General features: G+C 34.7%; 4 protein-coding genes across 4 annotated transcripts in view; 1 reads left to right on the plus strand and 3 right to left on the minus strand.

Annotated features, from left to right (window-relative positions):
- Positions 1-5,920: 5,920 nt before the first annotated feature.
- LOC132276219 (mitochondrial import receptor subunit TOM20-like) lies at positions 5,921-9,120 on the minus strand. The gene is made up of 6 exons (XM_059777557.1): positions 8,927-9,120; positions 8,367-8,445; positions 7,999-8,168; positions 7,836-7,883; positions 6,644-6,730; positions 5,921-6,257 (listed from the first exon to the last, which is right to left on the minus strand). Exons 1-6 carry the CDS (start codon positions 9,023-9,025, stop codon positions 6,132-6,134), a joined length of 609 nt encoding a protein of 202 aa, XP_059633540.1. The 5' UTR covers positions 9,026-9,120; the 3' UTR covers positions 5,921-6,131.
- A 1,097-nt stretch (positions 9,121-10,217) lies between these two features.
- On the minus strand, positions 10,218-13,456 carry LOC132276221 (transcription and mRNA export factor ENY2-like). Its single transcript, XM_059777558.1, has 5 exons — positions 13,293-13,456; positions 13,071-13,158; positions 12,781-12,875; positions 12,043-12,119; positions 10,218-10,809 (listed from the first exon to the last, which is right to left on the minus strand). Coding segments are annotated over exons 1-5 (336 nt in total). The 5' UTR covers positions 13,295-13,456; the 3' UTR covers positions 10,218-10,735.
- A 1,716-nt stretch (positions 13,457-15,172) lies between these two features.
- On the plus strand, positions 15,173-15,805 carry LOC132279372 (uncharacterized). The gene has a single exon (XM_059781330.1). It carries the CDS (start codon positions 15,272-15,274, stop codon positions 15,668-15,670), a length of 399 nt encoding a protein of 132 aa, XP_059637313.1. The 5' UTR covers positions 15,173-15,271; the 3' UTR covers positions 15,671-15,805.
- Positions 15,806-21,364: 5,559 nt separating this feature from the next.
- LOC132276222 (probable arabinosyltransferase ARAD1) overlaps positions 21,365-27,360 on the minus strand; it is a 6,813-nt gene continuing 817 nt past the window's right edge. The window contains exons 2-4 of the mRNA XM_059777559.1: positions 22,758-23,054; positions 22,574-22,669; positions 21,365-22,112 (exon numbers count right to left, since the gene is read on the minus strand). Coding sequence (XP_059633542.1) covers positions 21,687-22,112; positions 22,574-22,669; positions 22,758-23,054 — 819 coding nt within the window. The 3' untranslated portion in view covers positions 21,365-21,686. The remainder of the gene's footprint in view (positions 22,113-22,573; positions 22,670-22,757; positions 23,055-27,360) is intronic.

Here is a 27,360-nt window from a genome sequence, read left to right on the forward strand (position 1 = left end):
GGATATGACAATATTACCCTTTTTTCATCACCAATTAAGAAGGTCAATATAGCGTACACATGCTTTATGTAGAAATGGACATATGAGGAGTACTACTGCCTATGCTGTATGGATCATACTTTGGATAAATTGAATAGTTTTTGATCAAATTATTCACTACAATAGTTTGTGCCTCTCTCTTTCTAGAGTATGAGTAGCTAAATAGTTTGTGTTTAAGCATTTTTGAAATAAATTCCTAACACGATCATAATGCTTGAGTAGGAGTCTTTACATTACTGATATGTGTATGAGTCTTTTAATATGCCTCTTTGCATTTCAATGTACCTTTATTATAATGTTTACTTTGCTTGGTTTAATTTTAAAAACTTTACAAGTTGTTTTACATTCTCTTACTTCAACTATTACATCTTTGTAGGTCAAAGTTAGGATTGCGGGTTGCGGTTGCCGTTACTTTTTTTGTTGCCGCTATATTTTTTGTATAGCTCAAGAAGAAATTGCAAGAAGATATGAAGAATTTTTGTTTTATTTTGGTTAAGTAAATATATAAGGTGTGGATCATGTACTTATTTGAAATTTGTAAATGGCTAATTTTTGTATAAAACAATGATTTGAAATTGATTATATATATATGATGTTATTAGTTAGTTGTAAATTATTTTGGTTATGATGCTATTTTTTATTTATTTAGGGTTTGCTTATGGGTCCTTGCAAGGCTGGGGGGGGGGGGGGGGGGGGGGACTTTAAATGGGCTATACTATTTTAAAATATATATATATATATATATATATATAACACTTTTTACCATGGTGCATAATCATAGTAGAAAGAAGACGGTGCAAAACCGTGGTAGAAAGTTTGTACTTTACTACCATGGCTGTTTCTACCACGGTTCAAAACCGTGGTAGAAAACCTTTTCTACCGTGGTAAAAAGTCATTTTTCTTGTAGTGTTTCTTCATTCATTTATGTCTCTTTTTTTTTTCTTTTTTTTTGTAGCAAAAAATATGTGTTTGTAATTTGGTGGGGGTTTACATTTCCTTACAGAAAAGAAGGCACGAGTTTGTATTTTGGAGTTGAATATCCACCAGTGCAGACTTACAAGAGCCAAAAATTCTTATCAGAGCTATGTAGTAATTTTTTTTTTTTCTTTCGCTAATGCGCAAAATGAATGAAACACAAACCTATGGACAATCATCACTAAAGGAACAAATTATACTAGGAAATTTCAAATAACTTGAAGTGTAGTTTCAGATCAAGACAATATGCAAAATGGTTGAAATTATTAGTTCAATTATTAGAATTAACATTCTACATTTTCGCTGAAGCAGTTGCTTCCGTAATTACACTTTGGTTATATATATATATATATATGTTTGTGTGTTCAAATTTTAATACATTTATTAAAAATATATAGACTATTTATATAGAAATAAATTTATAAAAATAAATAAAAAACAATGATAACCAAACATGTTTTTTTTTTTTTTTTTTTTTTTTTTTTTTTACAACCGTTGGAGTTACCAAACATGTTTTGTTTTCAAAATTCTGGAAACGCATGGCTTACCAAACATGTTTTTCATGTTTCTGTTTCCGACATTTCCACAATAAAACATCGTTCCCAAACGTGCTTTCAATTTTTGCCAAAACACTCCAATAGTAAAAATATTGTTTCTGTTTTAGCCAAAAACAAAACGCCTAAAGCAAAACGCATGCCAAACGGGCCCTGAGTGACTACATGGATTAACTGTTATTTGTAGTTAAGTCATATTAACTGAATAAGTTGAGTGACTAACTGGATTATAAATCGTATGTTAGATCAATATATAATTGAATGATATACTCTGGATGTAGACGGACTTTAGATATATGGTTATGGTACCACGAGATGAGCTTGAGTTTTAGGCTCGTTGGTTAGGGTGCGAGTATGCAGTGGATGCATAGCTGGCTATGATAGGTTAAGGTGTACCTTGTTAGGTCTAGGTATTCATGCCCACCTTTGGGTGCGTTTTTGTATGTTGCTTTCTATTCAGGTTGAGACCCCTTTGTAGTCCCGTGAATGTCCCTTAGTGTGGATATCTATATATATTTATGGACTAGATAGATATTGTGAGATATCTAGGATGTATATGCGTATCGGGTCATTGTATGTATTACAGTTAGATTAGAACTTGTTCGTGGGCCTAACCCACTCTTATATTTTTTTTCAGGTATCGGACGGTTCTAGTCTTAGGGCTCGTTCGGGCTGAGCAGAGATGGTCATTCATTCTACCGACGACGTAGGATTTCATTCCATGTTTTAGAATTGGTTTTATTTCCAATTATTTTATGTTCAGTTGGGATTTTATTGAGGGGTCCACTAGATGGATTCCCGAGTTGTACTTTTGAAGGTTTTGGAGAGTTGGATTTAATTAATCTTTAACTTTGGAGGATTTTGTATTTAATAGTTCTTTCAGCTTTATTATGTAATTCTTAATTTTTTTTTTATATTCTGTGTTGGTTTATATATTAATTGTCTAATTTTCCCTCGGGTTTGGGCTTGGGCTTGATCAACCCATGTCTCGGATTCGAGGGGTATCACCTATATATAATATATATAAATTTTTGAAATAGAAAAAAAAAATTATATAATAATATAATCAAATATATAAATTTATACATATATATATAAATATTTTTGGGGCCTTTTTTGGCCAGATATTTTAGATTTTTGATTCTTTTTAATTAAGTTTAATTTTAGTTTCCTTCTAATGTCTGCAACTTGACTTGGAATGTGCTTAATATTAATATTATTGATACAAATATAAATGGTGGGAATGATAGTTGAAAAAGAATAGTGGTTGTGTCAAAAAATAGCATTTTGCATAAAATGCATCATTGGAGCATAATTGTTAAAATGTAGCATTTTGATACTGTAGTACTGTCAAAATATAGATTTGACATCCGAATTTAACATCTTACCATTGGAGATGCTTTGACTATCATCCAAAGGGGGGAAGTGTTACAACGGAGCTAACTTTGAGGGAGGTTTATGTAATTTTTGAAATGTTAGGGATATTATCTGTAATTAGGCCTAATCTCGTGAGAGGTAAGTGATATTATTTCGTTAATTTAATTAGGTTTTTACGTCCAAATAAACAATGGCTTAAATGGCCGGAAGGGTAGTTTAGAAATTTTATTTTTTCAATTACCCCCCATTTCACCCATTATTTTTTGTCAAAAGTTTAAGCAATGCACACAGAGACTAACAGCATTACCCATGACAGTGCTCGTGCACTAACCCTTTTTTTTTTTTTTTCCTTATAAATCATCTCATCTGAGTTAATGCAACATAGCAGCACCCTTCTTTTGGATGTCATAACGTTTTGACTTTTACAACTAGTAAAGCTGACATTGAAACATATAGATTCCAATAAATATGTTTTATAAATAAAATCATTATTTTAAATTTTAAATTTTTTGTTTTATATTTGTATTTCCTTATATTATAACTTTCAAAAAAAATTATTTGTTTATATTATAACCTTACTAAAATGTTATTTCCTTCCTATAATTAAACTTTACCCGGCCTCAATTTTTTATTTTTTTATATTATAACTTCCTTAAAATTTTTATTTGTATTTATTAGACCCTAATCAATAGAGATTTAATAGGGCCAAAAGATTTTTATCTTTTATCTTACCTCTGTTTTTTTCTCTCTCTCCCTCTATCTGCTCCTAAAACTTGCTAACTTGCTATTTTCTTATTTTAACTTTTATCTTTTTTTTCTTTTCCTTTTTTTTCTTTTTTTTTTTCCTTCTTATTTCTGACATATTTTCTCTCATTTTTCATTAAGTATAAGTTGTATAACTCTAAAATCAATTATGTGACAATAAAAATTAATTGGATTGACTATATATATATATATTAGATCACTTTTAAAATTTTCGCTTAAGGCCTCAAATTATATTGAGTCGCCCCTGAAATACAACACGATACGAGTTAAAAGAGTTTGGATTTGGCATAAACGGATTTGGGTCATAAAAGGGTCGATACGATTATCCCGTTTACTTAACCGTGTCGGGTTAGGATTAAAGAATTCAACCCGTATATCCCGTTTATGACCCATTTAACTCAACATGTTATAATCGGAAATATGACCTATGTAATATATTTCTATTTAAACCCAATTACTATGAATACTTAAGTCATTTCAACATAAACTTTGTCTATGCTTTATTATTTTTCTTCTTATTTTGAATATTTGGATTAATTGTGATAATTTTTTATTATTATTTAGTATTTGATTAAATATTAAATGTCTCGTTTTGATAAACAGGTCATTAAATGGGTTAACACATTTACCTGCTTAATAAACGGGTTGGGTTAGTATTGAGGGTTCTTGACACGATTATTAAATGAGTTAGGTTTAGGTTTACCTATTTAGTATAATACCTTACATCGACCCGACACAATTATGACCTACAAATACAAATTGCCACTCCTATAGAGTAGTGATACACACACCTAAGATTTGCAATGAATTGTCTAACCTGATGGTTTTTTATTCTTAATTTATGCTAAATACAAGTAAGTCTTTATTTGTCACATTTAGACCAATTAAAAAAACTAGGTCTAACAACAATTAGTCCGTGCAAAAATTATTTTCCATTTGCATATTATATTTGTATAAATTTGAGTGTCCTTCCCTAAAATGTATCATAATTGCATCAACGACTCCTCTTATCCGAATCATTATATGCCTTTGTCAAATGTAGTTTTATAGTCGTAACATGTTCCCTTGAAAGCTTACATCTAAATTTCACAGGCAGAATAATTGTTAGATTGTGCATACTCGATTTACTAGGAGAAATTCTTGTAATTGTGAAATTTTCCCGAGAGATCATGTTTGAATTTATATCTACATATGTGCTATCGGATCCTAACTGGAACAAGGTTTCAATGATGATTGTGATCTAATTCGAAACCTCTCAATGGTAAATTTTATTCCAGAACTCGAAAGTTATACGGGGAGCCTAGCAACGAAACACAACGAAGGTAACTTCCGGGAAAGAAAAAAAAAACACACACACAACAAATGATGTGGCATTGCAATTATACTTCTCAAAGTTTACTTCCTCTGAACTTTAAATGTTTTAACAAAATCAACCAGCTCAAGTGGATAAGAACTTGACCCTGGTGCAAGTTTAGGTCGAATTGGAACATGAGAAATCGAACAAAACTGCTAGCTCGTGCAATCAGCGGGGATTGTAACCATTTCTTAGAGGCTGGGTAGCAACAGAAAAGGGGAAGTGAAAGACCGCAAGGCGGAGTGTCTAAGGTCGGTGACCCAAAGACGACTCTGGAGCTTACCTTTTGTTAGAGCTGGGTAGCTATGAATAAGGAAGGAAATAGCTATTGAGCAAGGAACACAAAAAGATCGAAGAATCAATGAAAAATGGATTCTCTTACATAATCATTGAAATTTCGATTGATTGGTGGATAGCTCCTATAGGCAATGGAGTGTTTCTTCCAATAGGTCGAAAACAAGAAGGCAATGATTGGAGAGGTAGAGCCAGCTAAAGCCTTTACTGGTTTAAATCCTTCCTCTTGGGTGCAAACAATTCCTTGGAGGAAGTATGTGAGTATGAAGTATCAACCAAGGGAGAAAAATGGTTAACAAAACAAAATCACACCGATCCATATCAACGACATGACAGAAATTTGGTAGAAGCTTCTCCCCTAATAATATATATTTTTTTTTAAATTAACAATTTATTTCGAAGAGAAGTAGGTATTCCAAACAAACTAATCTCATTTCTCAGATAACACACCATACTAAAATCATTCTAGTGTTGTTTGAAACTTCACAAAATTTTTAGATCCTTTATATTAAGATATATTCTGGACAACCAGCAAAATTGCCCTATAAGAAGAAGAGACAAGTAAAGCAAAAACAGGAATTCATATTAAAGATAACCTTAACATCCAATTTAACACCACAATAACATTACCAAGTAAAAATTAATATATAGACGTCATACGTATGCCTCAAATTTCAATTCACTACAAGTATCAGCTTGGTCTGTCTCTGAAAAATTGCATCCTTCAGCAGATGTTACTAACATCCATGCACGACAAAAAAATAATTTTCGGCTTATCTTGGAGGAGGTGGAGGAACATGAGACTTGGCCATTCCCACCCATGCGACAATTCCAGCAGCAAGTATTATCCACCCAAATATGTCATACTTTAGATCGCTATTCTTACCCTTCTTCCCCTTCTGAAACAAAAACAATCAATTTTAAGGAAAATTTTGACAGAAGTAAAAGCTTCATGAAGCAAATTGTGAATTAGGCATATGCTATTGCTATCTAACAACCTTTTGAGGAGAAAAGCAAAGCAGTAACATTTTCAAGTGATTAGACAGTTAAAGAACCATATAGTATTAAGTTTGAGAAGTCCGTATATATGGTTGCTCTGACATTAACTAGGGGACTTACAGTTCAGACACCATTCCTAAAAAGGAAATCACAAAGACATAATAGGTCTCCTCAAGGATAGAGGAACCCATAAAGCAAGCAAACCACAAGGCAATCCTCAAACATGCAAGTTGTAATTAGGTTGCAAGTCTGCAACAAGAGAAAAAGCAAACTTAAAACATCCCACCTTTGCATTAGTAGCAGCAGAAGAAGCTCCACCCATAGCCTGTTGACCAAACCCGTGTTTATGTAGCTCCATGTGCAATTCTGGAGCCTAGCAGATTGCATCAATAAGGACATCAGCAATAGTTTAATTGTAATTCAAATTTAAACCAAAGAAGATCAAATAAGTTAATCGCTTAATGCTGATATTATAAAATGATGGAAATCTGAGCGTCGAGTGTCAAGGAAATTAGTACAAAAAACTTGCATTTTTTCCATTACATCATTCACACAAAATTGCAACCCTTCAGGCACTTCCCCACAAGATATAAGGTTATATCTACGTTCCTAAATTCCAATGTTATGGCTTATGCGGGACACTTTTTTCGACCCATCATCCCTCACCACTCAAATCAATTTGTTACAGGCCCAACCATATTTTAACCAATTAAACAGCAGGCTGTTCATATTCTACCCCAAACCAAAATCAGCATAGCTAATCCCAAGCCCAACCCCTAACCCATTTCCATGTTAATCAATAACAAATGTGTCATCCCGTCCTACATGGATTAAACTGGCAATCTAAAATAGACGTTGGACATTTTAAGCATGAAGTGAACTATGCATGCATGTTAAATAATATTCCTATACTGCTCATTAAGCCATAAACCGTGATTGCCCACCCTTATTCATTTTTTTATATCTCATAACAAGCCTGATTCATTCAAATTATGCATGCCACCCCAACTACCTCATCCTAATAACATCAGGGCCCTTTCCAATCCAAATACAAGTAAACAAGAAACCATTGGAATTCCAACAAGAATCTAATCATGGGTCACTTTGTTTCTTTTAAAAGATAAAAGAATAGAAAAGTTACTTTTAATAACATGGGGTCAATGACCCATGTATCAGATATCAAACTGCGAAAGGCCAAAGAAGGTACTTAACTACACATCAACAAAAACATGAAGAAATAATGAATTATGTTTACAAACAAAATCTTAGACAAATGACCGATTGCACTTTCCAATTGGCAATAAATGAAGTCTGTCTGAAAATCAATAAACAACACTTTCATGCAAAGGTAAGAGCGCTATCAACCATATTCACATATTTAAACCAATTCAATAGTTTGAGGACCTCCAGAATTCCATTTTAAATTGCAGCATATATAATTGGTTAGGCTTAAACAAGCAAATAGCTGAAGTGAATACCTTGGCTGTGGCTTCCAAAGACTTGCAATAGATCTCATTTCCTGGTTGCTGCAGTAAACAATTTCACCATTGAAATTATCTCAGATTCTACTATGCAGAAATTATGATATCTGTAGAACATTCAAAACTTGAAGAAGGAAAAACAAATAAATAAAAGAGATACCTCATCTACTGCTTTTTGGAAACATTCTGACGCATTCTTGAACTGGATCTGTGCCGCATCGCGGTCGGGAGTCAAGAATGCATGTGAAGTGTGGGCATTTCCTAGGCACCACAGTGCATCATGCTTTGCGGGATTGATTACCAATGCCTCCTCTAGCTTTGAAATGGACTCTGTGAATTGAATTATAAAACCCAAATATATAATTATATACCACTATCATCAGTGTAAGCGTTTCGAGTCTACCAGAGATCACAAACATTATTTACTAAAGAATCCACCTTTAAAACTGGAAAGCATTTTCACAAACAATTTTTTTGCAATTCATGCCCCTCGGTAAAAACTTTTGTGAGAGAAACAGATAGAAATACCTTTAATCATCTTCCTGGACTCATTTATATCTCCAAATTGGGATAATTCGAGCAATGCCCCTCCCCATTTAGTTAGGTTCTGCAAATAACATGTATAATCAAGACACCAAATTTTCCAAATTCCAATCAAGAAAGGTGGAGTTATACAAAGGGACATCAACTTAGGAACTGTTATAAATGTCTAATGTACCGCCAACCTGTTTTACTTATAAACTCATCGATCATCAATCTAACAAAATTCGTACTTAAAAACATAGAAAAAAAAAAAAAAAAAAAAAAAAAAAAAACCTAATGTATTCTGAGAGCGGAGCATTAGTGGTGAAGTGCCAAGCATAAAAATAAAAACAGTCATAATATATATATATATATATATGTGCCCACACAAATTTTTATAGAAGTAATAAATATTTAGACATGTAATGTAACAAAGTGTAAGAGTCAGCGAAAAAATAAATTACAAAGCACATCATAATAGAGAATATAATAGATGAAACCTAAATTGAAAAAATAAAACAAAAACAAAAACAGAGAGATCAGAGAAGATGAGGAGTGATACTAACATCGGCGTCGTTAGGGTTAATAGCGTAGCTGGCTTCAGCAGTCCGACGAGTATGCTCGAATAGCATCAGCCGCTCTAGATCGTTTTGCGCCGAATCCATCTCCTGTCTCTCGCTGTCTCTGTCTGTCTCTCTCTGTTTCACACACCGAGGAGGAATAGAGAAGCTTGTCTGCGGTGAAGGCGGTGTATGCGTATCTACTAGGTCTATTTAAGAATTTCCAACTTTCCTTCTCTACACGTGTATGGTCATTGCACGTAGGGACTATTTTAGATGCAGCCCTAAGATTTTTTTCGCCATATAGTCATAATATTATTATTATTATTATTATTATTATTTTCCAACCATATAGGCCCATGCGACGGAGTAATGTTACTATTGACGTGACATTAAAAATTAAAAAAGAATTAAAAACAAATATAATGCTACAATGTCCAAAATTCCGAATTCAAAAAAAAAAAAGAGAGAGATATTTTTTCAATAAATAGTGTTTATCAAAGACTCTTGTGCAATATAAGCACTTGACACTTTAATTGAGAGAACATGTTTTGTTTTTTGCGGATTGCGGGTATGTAGCCTGGTACACGATACAACGAATATCTTCTCTCAATTGAGTATACTTTTATAACTTTTTTTTAATATATATAAATAAAATAGAAAAATACTATAATTATATATATAAATAAAAAATAATATAATTCAGTACAATTAAATGGAAAACACATCACCAAATAACAAATATTAAATCAAAGATACAAAACCACTAAATTGAAGATACTAGACCAACAAAAAGAATCTTAGTTCCAAATTTTTATGGCTGCCACATTTGTACCATTAAATATCATGTTATTAAAAGTTGATTATGATCCGAACCATTCCAAGTTAAAGTTGCACAGAGAGGAGGTGGATTTTTATTTATTTATTTATTTATTTTAACAGTAAGCATAGTTCTTGATAGGAATCATCAAAAAAGCCGAAGTCATCAGTTTCTGCTCCAGAGTTTTAAATGGTCAGTTGCTCTGCACATAGAGCTCCAAGGACCCAAGGCTTTATTAGCAGCAATACATGATACTCCAGAGCAAGCCACATAAGTGAAATTTAGCATGTGTAAATTTCATCACATGGCTTTAATCTTATATAATTGCCAGAAGATTTAAAGCCCATTAAAATGCTTTAATAGAATAAAAAACATGTGCAAAATGCCACGCACATTCAACTGTAAAATGCTCTATTTTAAGGCTCAAAACTGGAGAAAATAATTTGATTTATTTCAATTAAATTCTCCCAAAATAAATAACCCAAGTTCATTCCTCATACCACCAAAATAAATCACCAAAGTTCATTGCTCATGCCACTCTCACTAGCATTTTAACAAAAACCTTGCCAACAACTTCTATATCCAATTCCTTGAATATCTAGACAGATCAACCAGTATGTCTATCATGATTTATTTACAAACTAAAAATAGTAAATTCAGAATAACACTTCTCTGCCATAATTGAAGTCTCAAAGCCATGTAGGTCAACAAAGTTGATAATAAACCTTAACATGCCAAATCTTGCTTTCTTTGTCACCGAAGAAGACTGACTGTTCCCATCATATGTAGATGCAACATGCATTTTCCAACAGTTCTGAAATGCATTCCGTCAAAAGTATTCATTCGAGAACATCCTCCAAACAAACATCAGACTAACTCGGACACACTTTTTTTTTGATAAGTCAGACTAACTCGGACACACTTGGCAGAAGCATTTTTGCACACACATGTCCCAGGACTGTTGACTGCTAACTGCCAACGGCTACATGATGAAATCAAAGAGAAGCCGATGCAAGAAAAGATCTAATCCGCTGCAACAGCTCGGCTTTTACAGAATCAGGAACAGAAGCTGCATAGACATCATAATGTAAATTTTACATAAATTGAAGGATGATTATAAAACTATTTTGTACTTCACAAGGAGAAGTCAGTGGTACAGGTAGTTTTAAACTTGTTACAACAACATCAGTGTGCACAATAATAATAATTTAACACACGTACTCTATGTACTTCTACCTGAACAATCTTTAGGAGTCAGAGGTAGTCCATAAAGCAAATTTTGGGGTACTTGAGAAACTAAGCACGCAATAAGTGTACATTATAAAAAATCTCAAGGTCAATTATTTTTCCGGACACCATCCGTTATATTAGAGTTTTTTTGTACGCATCACCATATCAGACATAACAACACATAGGATTCGTCTCAAGTTAATAACTCAAATTTATTAGGATAAAGAAAAATCCAGAAATCAGTAAGATGATGCTTCTGACATATAGATCATAAGCACCTCTTTATGTATTCTAATACTTGCTCCTCCTACTTGCATGAACTATAAAAGGACTGACCTTTTCCCATTAAGCATCCATGTCTCACTCATTGAAATATATGACTGCTACAACTGGGGCTGATATCACCTTAGCAGTCAGGATTTTTACCTTGAGACACCTAACTTTAAATATCCTATTATATTCCTATGAGACATGTCATACTATTACCCACTGAACCTAGCTTGGAACTGTATGAATTTCCCAATGAAAAATACAAATATACAATAGAACTAAGATTCAAAGTAGAACCATGAAAGCATCACATTCAAACTTTCAAAATACATAGAACAAAGGCCCCTGGAATATACAACATTTTACTCTCTTTTTTCTTTTTCTTACTCTCTCTCTCTCTCTCTCTCTCTTTTTTTTTTTTTTTTTGGCTTTTACGTGCCAAATCATCATGCAAACTAGTCGTAGACAAGTGTGGTAAACGGCCCGTGTCTCCCTTTCATGGCTAATGGTAGGAGGACTTAAAACAAGTAGACGAACCAGACACATAACAACCTTATCAACCATAAAATGTTATATTATTATTAGATTTTTATATAAATTTTAGAACACCAAGTTGTACAGTGGCCCACTTCTACAGAAAGGTGATGCTTAGGATAACATATTGTAACCATTAGAGAGAGAGGGATTTTAACACATTGAACAAGACATCAGAGGTAACTAGGTGCAAGACTAATAACAGAGTGCTACTCAACATGCAAATAAAACTATAACTATAAAAGCTGGAATATAAAATTAAATTCACCTCTGCCCTTAGGGGTGATGACATTAATAAGGTCATCCACAGTGACATTGTTCCTTCCTTTCTTCCTCACTAATGCCCTGTGAAATCAATATATACATAGATTTTACCAGTTAGTTCTATATCAAATTGAAACAAATCTTGTACAGTAATTGAAAAATGGACCTTAAAAACAAAAGATATTAAGTAATCTACAGTTACATAGAACAGTGAATGGGTTCCAAGCTGTGCGGTTTTACAAAGCTTAACAATTTTTTTTTTTGATAGATACAAAGCTTAACAAATTTGTTACACTTCTACCAGCAATCTATTATTTCTACTGGCAATGAATAAAATCCCAAAGCAAAACCTCATGCACAAGCCAATAAAAGTAGGTAGCTTTAACGACTCACACCTCCACCCTGTCATGGAGATGGTCGAGGGTTCAATCCCAAACGGGACATTGATTGTGTCTTGACTCTTACCTTTCAAAAGGGAAAAATAAAATAATGCTATGTTTGGCAGCACCGAATCAGTAAAATTCCTCTAATCCCAAATTCAAGGCATTGATTCAGTGCTCCCAAACATAAGATAACTGTTCTAATATGCGCACTGACAATTTATTAATTGTGGGTAGAAAATTGGACTAAAGATAATCTTATTTATTAAATTCCAAATGCAAATATAACAACAGTAACACCAATAACATGAACAAGAATCAATAATATATATATATATATATATAAAATAAAAAATACTTGCCTGCAAAGATCTTTCATTTCATCCCTCCAGCCACATTCAATTAGCCTTTCCCTTAAAAGCTCCTTCAATCTTTCTTTTTCTCCACTCTCAATGAACTAAACCCCAATCAATACAAACACATATACACGTGAATATATACAAATAATTCACCCAAAAATAATAATAAAATGCAAATTATAATCGAAATAAGAATCTCAAGTTTCTACTAAACAAGAAAATTGTCCACATATTTCATATTTTCTTAATTACGAGTAATTAAATTAAATTATAAAGATGGGTATAATAATAACCTTGACGTTGATGATTTCTTGGAGAGTGGGCTCTTGATCTTGTTCTTCCTCTGCGTCTGGTGTTGGGGGACGCTTCACCGAAGCCCTCCTATGTTTTTGTTTTTTTGGAACAAAAATGTTAGATTTGTAAGTAATTTTACAATCAATTACAAAATTAAGGAAGAAAAAAAAAATAGATGAATGTTGATACACGATGAATAGAATAACTACTGTAAAACTCACATTTTTTTTCCCTCTGGTTGATGAATCGAACACGATCAGAGAAGAGCGACGCAAAAGAGCGACGAAACAATGAAGCCCTTTTTAAACGTTCTTGAGTCGGTGTAACCGTGTAGCACAGTGACAAAACTGGGAGAGGGTCCTGTAACAAGTTTTAGGTATAATTTTTTGGCGTTAACCATCCAAACCCTTCCCAAAATAAGTCTTACTTTTATAAAATCTAACAATTTAACAGAATAATTATTATTATTATTTTTTATTATATTAGTAGTGAATAATTATTAAACTTATTCCTTATAAATCCACAACGACGTGATAATTTAATTTTTATAGGTTCAATATAAGAAGTTTAAATTTATAACATTACAAAAATAGTATATTGATTTTTCAAACATTTATTTTAAGATTTTTTTTAATAAAAAAATATTGCCAGTGGTTACTGGTAAAGTAAAATTCAAACAAGAAATATATTATAAGAATATATTATAAAGTGTAAAATTGTAAATTCGAGAGGTTCTCGGTTTGTTTGGATGTAAAATATTTTTCAAAAAATATTTTTTTTATTTTCTGCTGATTGGTTGTTGTAAAATATTTACAAAAAAAAAATATATTAAAATTTAACAAAAATAACTTATCCATTAATTTTGGGTAAGTTATTTTACCTGTCGCACCCAATGAACTCGAACTTTTATCAAATACCGTCAAAATAAAAATAAAAAAAATATTTTGCCTTAAAAAAAATATATTTTTCAAAAGTAATATTTTACATTTAAACAAACAAGCCTTAATCATTATGAAATGTTTATAGAAGGTATTACTTACTGGTCTTATTTTAGACTTGACATAACTCATTGGTCTTTGAAATAGTTAAGGTAGGATAAATTATTATACTTTCTTTAAATGGATTATTATACTTCAACTACAAGCATTGTTATATAATCATTTTTCACTCTCTTTTGAAGCATGAAATTAGGGTATTGCAACTTAAATTGGAATTTTTTTTGATTTGTTCTGTTTGTTTCGATGTTAAAAATATTTTACCTTTTCATGTAAAATATTCTTTTATTTCTATTTTGTCGGTGTTTGACAAAGGTCTATGTAAAGATTGAGATCGAGTCCATCGGGTAGAGCATATAAAATAATTTATTGAAAATTTATTTTTGTTAGATTTAAAAATTTTTTTTTCTTCTTAAATATTTTATGTCAACTAAATATCAGAAAATGAAAAATATTTTACGTTCAAACAAACGGTGCCTAAGTAGTTTAAAGTTATTTTATGAAAAATGTACATAGTTAAATCATATTATGGTGAATTTAAACTAGTTTATAGTTAATTTGTGGGGAAAAAAAACACATTCAAAAACTGACATAAACCACGAGTGTTTATAAACTATTTCAAGTAAAATAAAGGATTGAATCAAATTCTATAATACATATTTTTGGATATTGTACTTTATAGGTAAATCTGTAAAATCTTTTAAAATATCTCATAAATCAATTCACACCTCTATTTTTTTTTGTTCTTTTTATGATAAGAATGTTGAGACTCGTGAGAGAGATGGAGAATGCAAAGTTCTATTCTAAATACGAAAAATAACTAAATTACTCAACAATATGGCACTTGTAAAGTCCTGTATTAACTTTCTTCAATGATTGTTGAAATAGTTCTTGGTGCCACGCAATGGTATTATTGTGCGCCACTCACTACTTTTCTTTAGGCGCGGGAAGAGTTTAGAATGGCGGGTAAAAAGAATTTGAAATGACTTAATAGCCCTCGTCAATCTTCAAAAGGTCCCTTAACTTTCCTCAAATCACAGGTAACACATGATTTGCTCCAAGGACTTTATTGCCAATTTAATCCTCCCAAAAGTAGTGAATCCCAATTTTTCCCGCTATTCCAAACCCAAACCCTAAAAACATTTCTAATCTGCAATTATTCAGTCTGCCAATTCCTCCCAAACCAAACAACTCCACTTCCATCAATGGCAGAAGGAGGAGAGAAGAACTCAGAGACAGTTCAACCATCGATTCCGACTGGCCGAATCAAGAGGATTATGAAACTCGACAAAGACATCAACAAGGTCAATTCAGAGGCCCTTTTCCTCGTCGCCTGCTCCGCCGACCTCTTCCTCCAATTCCTCGCCGATAAATCTGCGGAAGTTGCCGTCGAGAAGAAGCGAAAGACTGTGAAGCTGGAACATCTGAGAATCGCCGTGAAGAGGCACCAGCCCACTGGTGATTTCCTCCTTGACTCGCTTCCATTGCCTTCTGAGCCGTCCGATCGTCCGCCTACTAATCGGGCTCGTTCTGAGTCTGCCGATAAATCTGTTCCTCCGGCAGGAAGCCGTCGGATCGATGATTTCTTCCATAAGGATTCTTAGTGTTTTTTTTTTTTTTTCTCTCTGGACTTCATTTACTTGGATCAATTGTAATTGCCACCAGGAATCTCATCTATCCGATTAATGGCTTGAAAGGCGTTTTTATTTTGATGATCTGGTTTTCCGATTTTCATGAAATATTTGGATGCCGAGAAATCATTTGAAGTTGTATTTATTTTCGCTTAGATGGAGGACATTATGATTTATATATATATTGATTGTTGGACAATTTTACCTATAAGAAACCCAAGTTTAATAGTAAATTTCTAGCTTCGTTCAGGTCTCATTTTGGGACAAAGGGACTATCTATTGATAATTTTGACACTTGAAAGCACAAGTCCAATTTTTTGATTTCCTACACTAGGAATTTTCTTCCATAGAATCACTACTCTATAGGAGACATGGGTTGGCATATAAACTATTTGCAAAATCTAAAATAATAATAAAAATAATTTCCGCAGCTAGTACTCGAACCAATCTTGCAGGAGCTGAATAACCATGTTTTTTTAGCTACAGCAGATTTGATGCTGTGGTTTCCATTCTAATTTAATAAACTATTTGCGAAATCTAAGCCAAAATCTAAAATAATAATAATATTATTTTTCTGGAGCTCCCTTGCGAAGCTGTTATTGTTTTCGTTTCTAATTTATATTAAACTATTTGTGAAATCTAAGCCAAAATCTTAAAAAAATAAAAATAAATAAAATTGAATAACTATGTTTTGTTGGGCTATAACAGATTTGATATTAAAATTGCACATTCTAGTTTATATAATCTATTTGCTAAATCTTCTGAGAGCACACATAATGTTCATTTTGTGGTCTTTAAAACCAGGAAGCACAAATATCAGCACTCTGTTATCCTTTACCATGACAATTGACAAATAACACACGCACGGTTTTGACTACAAGTTACCAACGGTTGATATATTTATATACTGAGGTTAAGGGTCAGTTTGGTGCAATGGAAAAAGGAGGAAAGGTGATAGAGAATGATTAAAAAATTGTGTTTGGCAACAATGTTTGGAAGGAAAGGAAAAGAAAGGAAAGGGATGGGTTTTTTTTTTTTTGTTTTTTTGGTTGATAAGTAAGATTTTAGTGGAACCCAAAGAAACACAAGGGCCACAAGGTGTCTTAAACCTTCAAAGAGGCAAAAAAGACAATAATCTCCTCTGTACATCTATAATCACTTCCTGAAATCTAACAAAAAAAAAAGTGAAAATAATAGAAAACTTAAGCGTAGAAATATGATTCTTCTTTCCACCAAAATATCTCATATTTCGCTCAAGCTAAATGCACCACCAAATACAAAGAGGCGTAGCCCTCCAAGCATCCTGAATGAGAACTCTAACAGAGACACCTCCCAAGCCTCAATCAACCCTCTATAGGAACTAGGCATAACCCAATGGACCCCAAATAATCCAAGCATCAAATCCCAACAATCTCTGGGCATGTTCCAGTGCAAAAGAAGGTGGTCAACTGTCTCCTCATCATACAAGCACATATAATAATGATTGACCACCACCTAATTCCTCCTCCTCAAATAATCCTGGGTTAAAATTTTGCCCAAGACGGAAGTCCAAGCGAAAAAGGCTACCTTATGGGGAACTTTAGATCGCCAAATAGACTTCCATGGGAAAGGGCCTCCGGTACCAACCGAAAGGCACTTAAGAAAGGACCTAACCTCGAAACAACCCTAAGAGTTGGGATCCCAAAGCCAACAATCCAAATCCCCAACTGTGATCACCTGGTGATACAGGACTCCCAAAAAATAAGTAATATCCTCGATCTCCCAGTCCTGAAAGTGCCTTCTAAATTGAACATCCCAAGTCAGTCTCCCGTTAAAAAAGGTAATAACAGTCAACCACCATGGTCTGTCTGTGAGAAACAATCCTATGGAGTCGTAGGAAAGCGAGCAAGAGGAAGCTCCCCACACAAGAGATCCTCCCAAAATATGATCCTCCTACCATCCTTGATCCGAAAACGAACATGCTTGCAAAAATCATCCCATCCCTTTCGAATGAAAGTCCAAACCCCCACCCCTCTAAGACCACGCATCTCAAGAGAGCACTACCCACCATTGCTCTCCCCAAACTTGCTTGCGACAACTCTCCTCCAAAGCCAATGCCTTTTAATCCCAAACCTCCAGAGCCATTTTCCAAGGAGAGCCTTATTGAAAGGCAACAATCTCCTTAACCCTAAGCCTCCACACCGAATCGGACGGCACACATGCTCCCACCGAACCAGATGAAACTTGCACCCCTCCCCCCCCCCCCCCCCCCCAAAAAAAAAAAAAAAAAGAAAATTACACTACAATCTCTCAATTCTCTCAGCCACTAAAGAATGAATTTGAAAGAGATAGATGAAATAAGTGGGGAGGCTAGAAAGGATGCTCTTAATCAGAGTAACCCGACCCCCCTTTGAGAGATACTGTTTTTTCCAACCCGCCAACCTCTTCTCGAATCTATCCACAACCGGATCTCAGCTTCCCACACATCTCGAAAAGGCTCCCAGAGGCAACCCTAAGTAAGAAATGGGAAAAGAGCCGGTACGACATCCAAAAATCTGAGCAAACATCTCGATCTCAGGAATATCCCCAACAGGCACAAAAATGCTCTTACCAAGAATACCTTAAGACCAGAGACAACTTGGAACCAAATCAAGACGCATCTCAAATATCTCAACTGGGACACATCAGCATCACAAAGCACTAAAGTATCATCCACAAATATCAAGTGGGAAATCTCCAGTTGACTATCAACATCCCTGCCACCCGAAAACCTCTCAAAAAACCCAATTCCACAGCCTTCCTCAGCAATCTGCTAAGAGCCTCTATTACAAAAAGGAACAAGAATGAAAAAAGTGGATCCCCTTGTCTTAAGCCCCTCGAACAAGAGAAAAAACCCGTCGGAGCTCTATTCATAATGACAGAGAACCGAGCACTAGAGATGCAGAAAAGAATCCATCTCCTCCAACGCCTGCCAAACCCCATCTTCTCCAATAAGCAGAGAAGGAAGCTCCAACTTACATGATCATACGCCTTCTCAATATCCAGCTTACATAAAACGTCCGGAACCCCACAACTCAAATGAGAGTCCACACATTTACTAGCAATAAGAACTAAATCTAGAATCTGACAGACCTCCCACAAAGGCATTCTGAGAATTAGAAATTACGCCATCCATAACCTTCCTCAACCTAGAGGCGAAAACTTTTGTAATCAACTTGTAAAAACATCCCACCAAACTAATAGGGCAAAAATCTCTGACATCCATTGCTTCACCCTTCTTCGGAATAAGAGCAAGAAAAGTGGCATTCAAGCTCTTCTCAAAAGAACCCTGAACATGGAAGGCATGAAAAGAGCCCATCACCTCCTTACATACCACCTCCCAGCACTCCAAAAGGAATCTTATAGAAAAACTATCTAGACCAGAGGCTTTATCCCCATTACAGCTCTTCAAAGCAAACAAAACTTCCTCTTCCGTAAATGGCTCTTCCAAAGCAGAACACTCCCCACTCAAAATAGAGTCAAAGTGAAGCCCAGCAAGCAAAGGCCACCAACCAGCTGGTTCAGTGAACAACTTTGAAAAGTAATCAGTAAAACCCTTACAAATCTCCTCCTCCTTACAAAGCATCTCCCCATCCACCCGAATCCTCCCAATGTGATTGCCTCTTCTGTGAGTATTGGCAAGTCTATGAAAAAATTTAGTATTATTGTCACCTTGCTTAAACCACAAAGCTCTAGACTTTTACTCCATAGCAGCGATCTCAGCAAACTCTGCCTGACACTCCACCTTCCTAAGCTTCAAGGGAACCAGCAAAAGACCCTGACCTTCCATCCTATCAATGTCAGCAATCTCAGAGAGAACCCGATTCTTCCTCCAAGCCAAATTTCCAAAAACCTCTTTGTTCCAAACTTTAAAATCATTTTTCAAAAGACGCAACTTGCCTGCCAGAGAATGACTAGGGGAGAAAATGGAAGGAAAACGAAGAAGATGCTTAATGTATTATTTGTGATGCCAAATTTACCTTTAAGATTACACTTGATTTTAGGGCATGTAGTCGGCTGAACGCGGGAAACAAAGGCGCCAAATTTGTGGAAAACAAGGGCGCCAAAATTCACTGCTATAAGAAGAAATAAGAGAGAGAAGAGGGAAATGGGTTCATGGTATAGAAGAAAAGAGAAGGGGGAAGTGGGTTCACACTGTGGTCTCGCTCCAGGAGGAGGAAGTATAGAGATCTTCTCTGATAATTCGGAAGCTGAAACTATAAGAATTGTTTTTTTGCTGATCTGAATACGTAATGTTGTTTCAATTTGTTAAGATGTGAATTGATCTATCTGGTGCTTAGTTTGGTGTTTCTATGCTTTTTGGAGTATGATTTCTGGGATTTTGTTTCTTATTTTGTCAATGTGAGGTTAAAATTTGGGGGCTCACTCTCCAACTTCTTCTATATGCAATTCTGTGCGTGGCTTTAAAAATGAGGGTTTCGTCCCAGTTTTTGGACTATTTGATATACGGGTTTGTGGATATGGCTTCTTTTCTTATATGTTTGTGCTTCTACAACGTCTCTTGATTTTGGGTGTTTTGAATGAGCTTTTTTGTTTTCATTCTAATTTTTCTTATATCAAATTTGTATATGTCACCATTATTATTCTGTGTTTATGCTCCTCCATTTTCTTTCTTTTTTTTTTTATTTTTTTTATTTTTTTACCATCATCAGTGTATACAAGCCAGTAATTGAAACTTGGTGTCAATTGGCCCCTGGGAACAACACAAATGATATAAATGACTGGTCAATTTCCTTATTTCAGTGTCAAAAGCTTAGTGACTTACGGCACACTTGAAATATCTTTTTTCTACCTAAAGAGTTCGTCCCACAAGTTACAGGGAAAATCCGACCATATTGCTAATTGCCCTAAGAAAAGTAAAACAGGTAAGAATTACCTAATCTAGTCTAGTAAGGGTTTTCGCTTTGAAGTTTAGTATTTCTTTCATAATTGTATCCATGGATGGGGGCTTGCTCTGCTCTGAAAGCCTTGAGGGCCGGGGCAGAAAACAATGAATTTAGGACTTGTCTTAATTTTTTTTTTTTTTAAATTTATTTATTTAAAATTTAACTTTGATGTGCTTCATATGTTTCAATTTACAATCAAACTTTGATCTTGATCCCCATCTCTGTAGAAAGATTTTCGTAGGATCTGCATGACAAAGAGATAGCTAATAAATGACATATCAAAAATCTGAAATTTAAGTTTGCTAATTGTGTTATGATTCTTTTAAACTTTTTTCAGGTTTTTATTTGCATCCCATCAATGTCCATTTGGCGGATGGTTAAAAACTTCAACAGCATATAGGCACAAAGTTAAAAGATAAGATTATAATTTCATTTGGAGGATATTTTCATTATTTGTTAATTTCATTTTCCTCTGTTATTGCTCTATATTTTAGGTTCTAACATTAGAAAATTGTTGTATTTTTCATGTTAGATTTGATGTTTGGGCAGGCATTCTTATATATATATATATATAAAATCAGAACATCATATATTTGTTGAGTGTGTCTTGTACTCTTATTTTATTAATCTACACTTAAGTGACATCCAATGATGTGGATGTTTGCTTGACGGATTCCTCGGAAACAAACTAGAACCGAGTACATGACAGTAGAAAAAGGCGAAAGAAGGGCACCAGAGTCGGTTATAATCAACTCATTGCTGTAATATGATTGCATGCAGCCTCCATTTGCAGGTTTATATCAACAGAACTCAATGTTGTAAAGTTAAAAGTAAAAAACATCAGCCGTTACATGGACGAGATGCATCTTTTGGGTATTCCAGAAAGAATTTTTCACTCAACCAAAAACTTGAGAAAAAAAATGACTACTCAAATGCTACTCATTCCGCAAATTTCCGTGGCTCAAAAGGGGTTGTAACTACATCTGATATATTTATTCCCCTTAAAAATATTATCACTATGGATGATTGTGAATGTACAGTATTGTAAAAGCAGTCTCCGGGAACTACCTCCTTCGGCGCCACCAATCTGGCACTTTCAACCTCTGGTTTCTATGTACAGCAAGTTTGGCGGCAGGAAGCTTGTTCCTTACCTGTTTCCATAACATATTGACAGCGTCTTCCTCCTTTGGAGGATACTGGTATTCATAGTGATGGGAGATGTTCTTGAGCCGCCTCCACATCTCCAACCATCTCTCTTTTGAAATTTGTCGAAGCTGGGTAACCATGTAACCTGGCACCAGTGCCTCTTTCACAGAAAAGAAAATTGCGAACTGGTTGTAGTCTATTTCATCCTCATAGGGTAGCTCAATTTGGTCACTCACAATGACAGGAACACAATGGCTCACAATAGCATCAAACAGCCGGCAAGATGACGGAGTGTCTCCTGCAGGATGTAGACAGAACTTCGATGAACGCATCCCTTGCGACGACTGGTATAACAGGAGAGAGAGAGAAATGAGAGAGAGAAAATATGGCTTAGGATTTGTTCATAAACATAATATGTGATAAGGTAGCCACAGGATATGTTCATAACATAATACAAATTTTGTTTGCAATCTCAACAAGAAATTACAGACCCATAAAGATGCAAAATATTTAACTTTCCATTGGGCTAAATGAAGATTGGCTTAGCAAAAAAAATCAAATATAGACATGCTTAATCTGAGATTGTATAAATAGAAGTTGAAATTAGCGTGACATCAGAAAAAAGTAGCATTGTAAAGGGAAAAATCTAGCATCAAAAGTTAGCAAAATAACCATATTATTGAACTGAGAAAAAATGTCTTGAAGAAAATATGGTCAGATGTCCAAATTTTATGGTAAAAATTCAAGTTATCTCCAACTTCTCCATGACAGGAGGAAAATAGTAATATACAATTCTAAGGCATACCAGTTTAATGCTTTCTGCTGTTGCAACGCTCTGTTCATAATGGACATCCTCATAACCATCTAATATCTTTACCAGTTTAGCACGGACAATTCCCTCCTGCAACATTAAAGAACTTCAAAAATATTTCTTGCTCAAAATAAATAAAATTATGAAGATATGTAATTCAACTCCAAAATTAACATACATCTTTCCTCACTGTCCTTCCACGGAAGAAAAGAAGTGTAGTACGAGACTCGAAAGGGTCTGGAGGGTCATCATCTGTGAATGAATCCACAACATGTACATATGGGGCCACCACATCTTTGCTCAAATTTGACATGATCCTAGGGTAGCGGCCAAAATCTGCAACAATAAGAATAGATGCATTCACCTGTTCTCTAAGAAATCTGAAAGCATTCGGATGATGCATGGGAATTACATGGTCTCGACCAGCAGACCTCTGCCAGTAATTGGATTGCCTCAAAAATTGAAGCACGTCAACCTGAAATCAGAAGCAACCATATTAACTCAATAAGACCATAGAGGGAAGATGTTACAATAATAATTTAGTTATGTTATATAACAGTGACCAAGGAAATCGGCACAAGCACTGTATGCATGTGCAATATGTTGTGATCTTAATGTATCCTCAATGGTGATAATATTTTATTTATTTTTGGTTTGGGGGAGGGGGAGAGGGAAGGGACAATGGCACTCTGTTTACCACTTTGAGATTGATATTTGAACTTTTGAAGGGAAAAGGATTGATCACCATGCTAATTTCAGTGCAAAATGTATCTAATTCATGTAATAATGGGATTTCACAGTGATGTGTCACAGAAAGTAAACTATTACTCTGGCCAATTATGCATCGACTATTTTTGACAGTTAATAAGAAGAAAAAAAATACTGTACATCAAGGCATATAGAAAGGTTGGTGAAGCTGAGGTTTTGGATTATACAGCAAAGATACAGGAAACAGATCATATAAAGAACAAAATGAATATAATTTGATGAACCAAGAGCATAGAAAAAGAGCAGGTCCCCAACACAATGATAAATCTAGAAAACTTGGGAATTTTTTCATAGCTCCTATAATAGAAACATCAGGTTTCTGACCATAAGCCATCAGATTTCCTGAAAACCCAGTAGATTGACCACATTATAACTGATTACATGATACTGGTAAACCTCTCCAAGCATTGTGTTAGTGTAGTCAAAACTGAGCACGATGTGTTATTTGTTCACCAAAAGAATCTGACAGACATAAAAAATAACAGATCCTCTTAGTAACAATACTGAACAGAAATCTAGTCTTAATGATTTGGAACCAAATTTAACCCAGGCAAGCGCAAAAAACACACGCACAGGTAAAAGATATCAGGAACAAATTATCCCACAAAAACTTGAAGAAGTAAGGAGCTTGATTTCTCTAGACAACCCTATTTGGGAGATCCCAATTCCTAATGTAGTTATGGCTGCTGCAACATTAATCTTTGAATGCCTTCCAATACCATGAAATTCTTCATGAAAGAGTTATATTCACTCCAATAAGCCAGTTATGTCCCTACCAAGCTTAACCAAAATTAGCCAAATAACAACCTGATATCCATAAACATACACACACCTACTTCGATAGATCAATCAGCCATGACTGGACTAAGGTGGAAATCAGTCGATTACAAATATTCTATCCGGTCAATCCTTTGACTGAATTCTAGCTCCTTGTTTCATCAAAGTTTGCAAAACCCCACAAACTAGATCAAGCTTGGTTGAACATGATTCAGCTGAAACTCTACTATCACCTGTTGATGGAAACTTTCAGGTAAAATTACCCTAGAGGCTTCTCGAAAATGTAAAATTAAGTATTTTAAAGAGCTGAACATTAACATAATGTTACTTTCTGAAAAATATAACATAATGTTCATGTTAGCTAAGACATCTTTATCAGTCACAATAGAGAATCTATAACCAAGGAAGAACACATAAGATTAACCAGCCCATTCTGCCAACTCACTTTTTGGTTGACCCGACAAGGGGGCCAACAGTGACTTTATCAAAATTTATTTTTTTTTTTACAAAAAAAAAAAAAAAAAAAAACTGAATTATATACATGATATTGCATCATACATGAGCATTAGCATTTGATTAGGAACCTGGCCTGACTCTAGCCAGAGCTCGCCTAGTGGGGCCAGCTTGGCTCATCCCGTACAGTACTAAGCAGACCTGGGCCTGGGGTTCGGACCAAAGCCCATCAGACCAGCTTGGATTGTAGCCAGCCAGCCCAACCATACAACTCAAATGAAGGGAGTGCTATTCTTTATTACGTAAATGAAAATGAACTCTTATATATATACAACTCGGTCTATTTTAATCATATACTAATGCAATAAGTATATATTTATACTAGCATTAGTAATAATAATAAATAAGTAAAGTAAGAATATAATACTATTATTATGAGTTAGTAAGTGTATAAGTTAGTAACTCATGTATGAAGTTATATCTAAAATTAAAACTTGTAGTCTATTGACTCTATTATATAGCTCAATAGTATCAAATTATATACTACATAGCCTAAATATGACTTGTACATTGTTTGTGTCAAAAATAACAGAAAATAAAAGAACCACCTAGGCCCAGTAAGCTCACCCCCCTAGGCCCGTCAAACGGGCTTGGGGCTATAAATTTCTTGATGGTTTGAGCCGGCCCATTAACCAGACAAAGCCTGACGGGCCTTGGGTTGGACAGGCCGGAGGCCCTTTTCCCAGGCTGGACTAGTCCAGTCGATCCCTAATAGGCCTAATCATACAGTTCTACATCACCAGCATTAGTGCTTTCTAGAGAGCTCGATGTCATTGAAAAGCTTCATTGATGAACTAAACTGACGCAAGATCATAGAATTGGTGTCTACCTATGGATGATACCATCCATCAAGGCCGAGTACCCATGTCTCTCTCTTTAAAGAAAAAACTCCATTACCTGCCAAAAAAATTTACTATCAAATAGCAAATTTACCTTATTTTGGGCTATCAAAGCAATAAGATCAAAAGACAAAATACATAAAAATATATAAAAATAAAAAGATCAAAAGACATAATCATCCTCTTTCACAGCCTTGCAGTTTTTGCCAACTAACCTATTAGAATTAAACTTTAATGGCCCCCACATATCCAAGTCAAATGTAGTTTTCTCAATTTGCTTTGATATATGATGTCATTAGACATGCAAAGCCAAAAATATCTTCTCCTTTGAAGGCTGCTTAGTTTAACAAAGACGTCAAGGCGCTACAATCAAGTTGATCCACATTTTGTACTTTTCATGACGCCTTGAGCCTCTTTATCCTTAGAATCTTTCAGCTGTTTCTGTCTTTTGCCTTGCCCTTTGAGCACATCAACTTCGTTCAAGTCATTGCAGTCAGACTCCCAATCCAGATTTTGGTTAAGAATGCCAATAATTCAGCAGTGGTCTTCTTTACCAATTAGGAAAATTCACCTCCATAAACATAATATAACCATGCCTGTGAGGATACTCATACTGATCTGCTGGCCATGAGTTCCTTTCTTGAAAGCTTGAGCTTGTCCAGTTTGGAAATCCATTTGACATGGTAACAATAATATGACATATTCGCCCGTTGATCACTTAGTCAAAGAGGGAAACATATGTATATAAGAGAACGAGAGAGAGGGAGAAACATGTTTCTCTTCTAAATGAATTCCCCCAAGGTAGTACGAAGATGGAGTTATAAGAAGATAGGACTATTACTGGCCGAAGATGGAGGAAGATTGTACTAACTAATCTAACAGATCAAGGGATTGAAGAAGCCAAGGGAGGAACCTTCCTATTGCATTGCATTTGCCTTGGTCACAATAATTTAAAATTAGACCAAGTGACTGTAGATTAGGAATAGATGACTTTGTATCAATTGGAGATACAGCCAAGAGGCTTGTTTTGAAGTGTATTACCATATATTTGGTTTCTTCAATGGTAACCATGGGATTTCAATCACCCGACCTCCCCTTTGGGGAAGAGGGCTTTTACCAACTGGGCTATTGCCCATTTGGTAACCATGGGATTATGTTGTTGCAGGAGAAAAAAATTATTTCTTTTATATTTTGACAAATGGTACCAATCTTTCATTTCTTATGCCGCTTTCCCTATGGCCATTAGTAAATTAACTAGATTTGGCCAAGAAGTATCAATCCAATAACAACATTTGTCCTGTGTGGATTTTAACTTTAAATTTTTTAATTATTCCATGCAGGCCTCGTCCCCATCATAAGGGAGAGCCTAACACTTTCTAATAGATCAATCAGCCTTGAACAAGCTAAAGTGGTATATCAGTTAATCCTGAAAATTCTATCTGGTCGAAACTTACTTGGAGCGAGTGCCAATTCCTTGTTGGATGGAATGTCGTGAAATTTCACAAACTAAGTCAAACTTGTTCAGTTGAGTGATAACACATTGTTCCGTCAAAGATTGTGAAACTTCAAAAATTAAAACGAACTTAGGTCAAGCTCTAACTGAATTGATCTGTTGGTGGGATATTTTGGGTATAATCAGATCTCAGTAATTTAAACAAGGCATATTGCAGAATTCTTTACTTCAGCTACCTCAAAAACCCGAAAAATGATATTTGATATTACCCAAATAAAAGACAAAATTAGGAAGCAAAAGACAATATACTCGCAGCAACTTCTAACAACTCATTACACACTAAAATAAAAGATCTGTGAAGAAAATATAAATAGGATCTCTACACCATGTGCAATTCCAAAAACATCTTAAATGATCTAATTAAAACTTCA

Source organism: Cornus florida, unplaced genomic scaffold, assembly GCF_030987335.1.
Source record: "Cornus florida cultivar Cherokee Brave unplaced genomic scaffold, ASM3098733v1 CherokeeBrave_3.0.0_Hap2_Chr10, whole genome shotgun sequence".
Taxonomy (NCBI): domain Eukaryota; kingdom Viridiplantae; phylum Streptophyta; class Magnoliopsida; order Cornales; family Cornaceae; genus Cornus; species Cornus florida.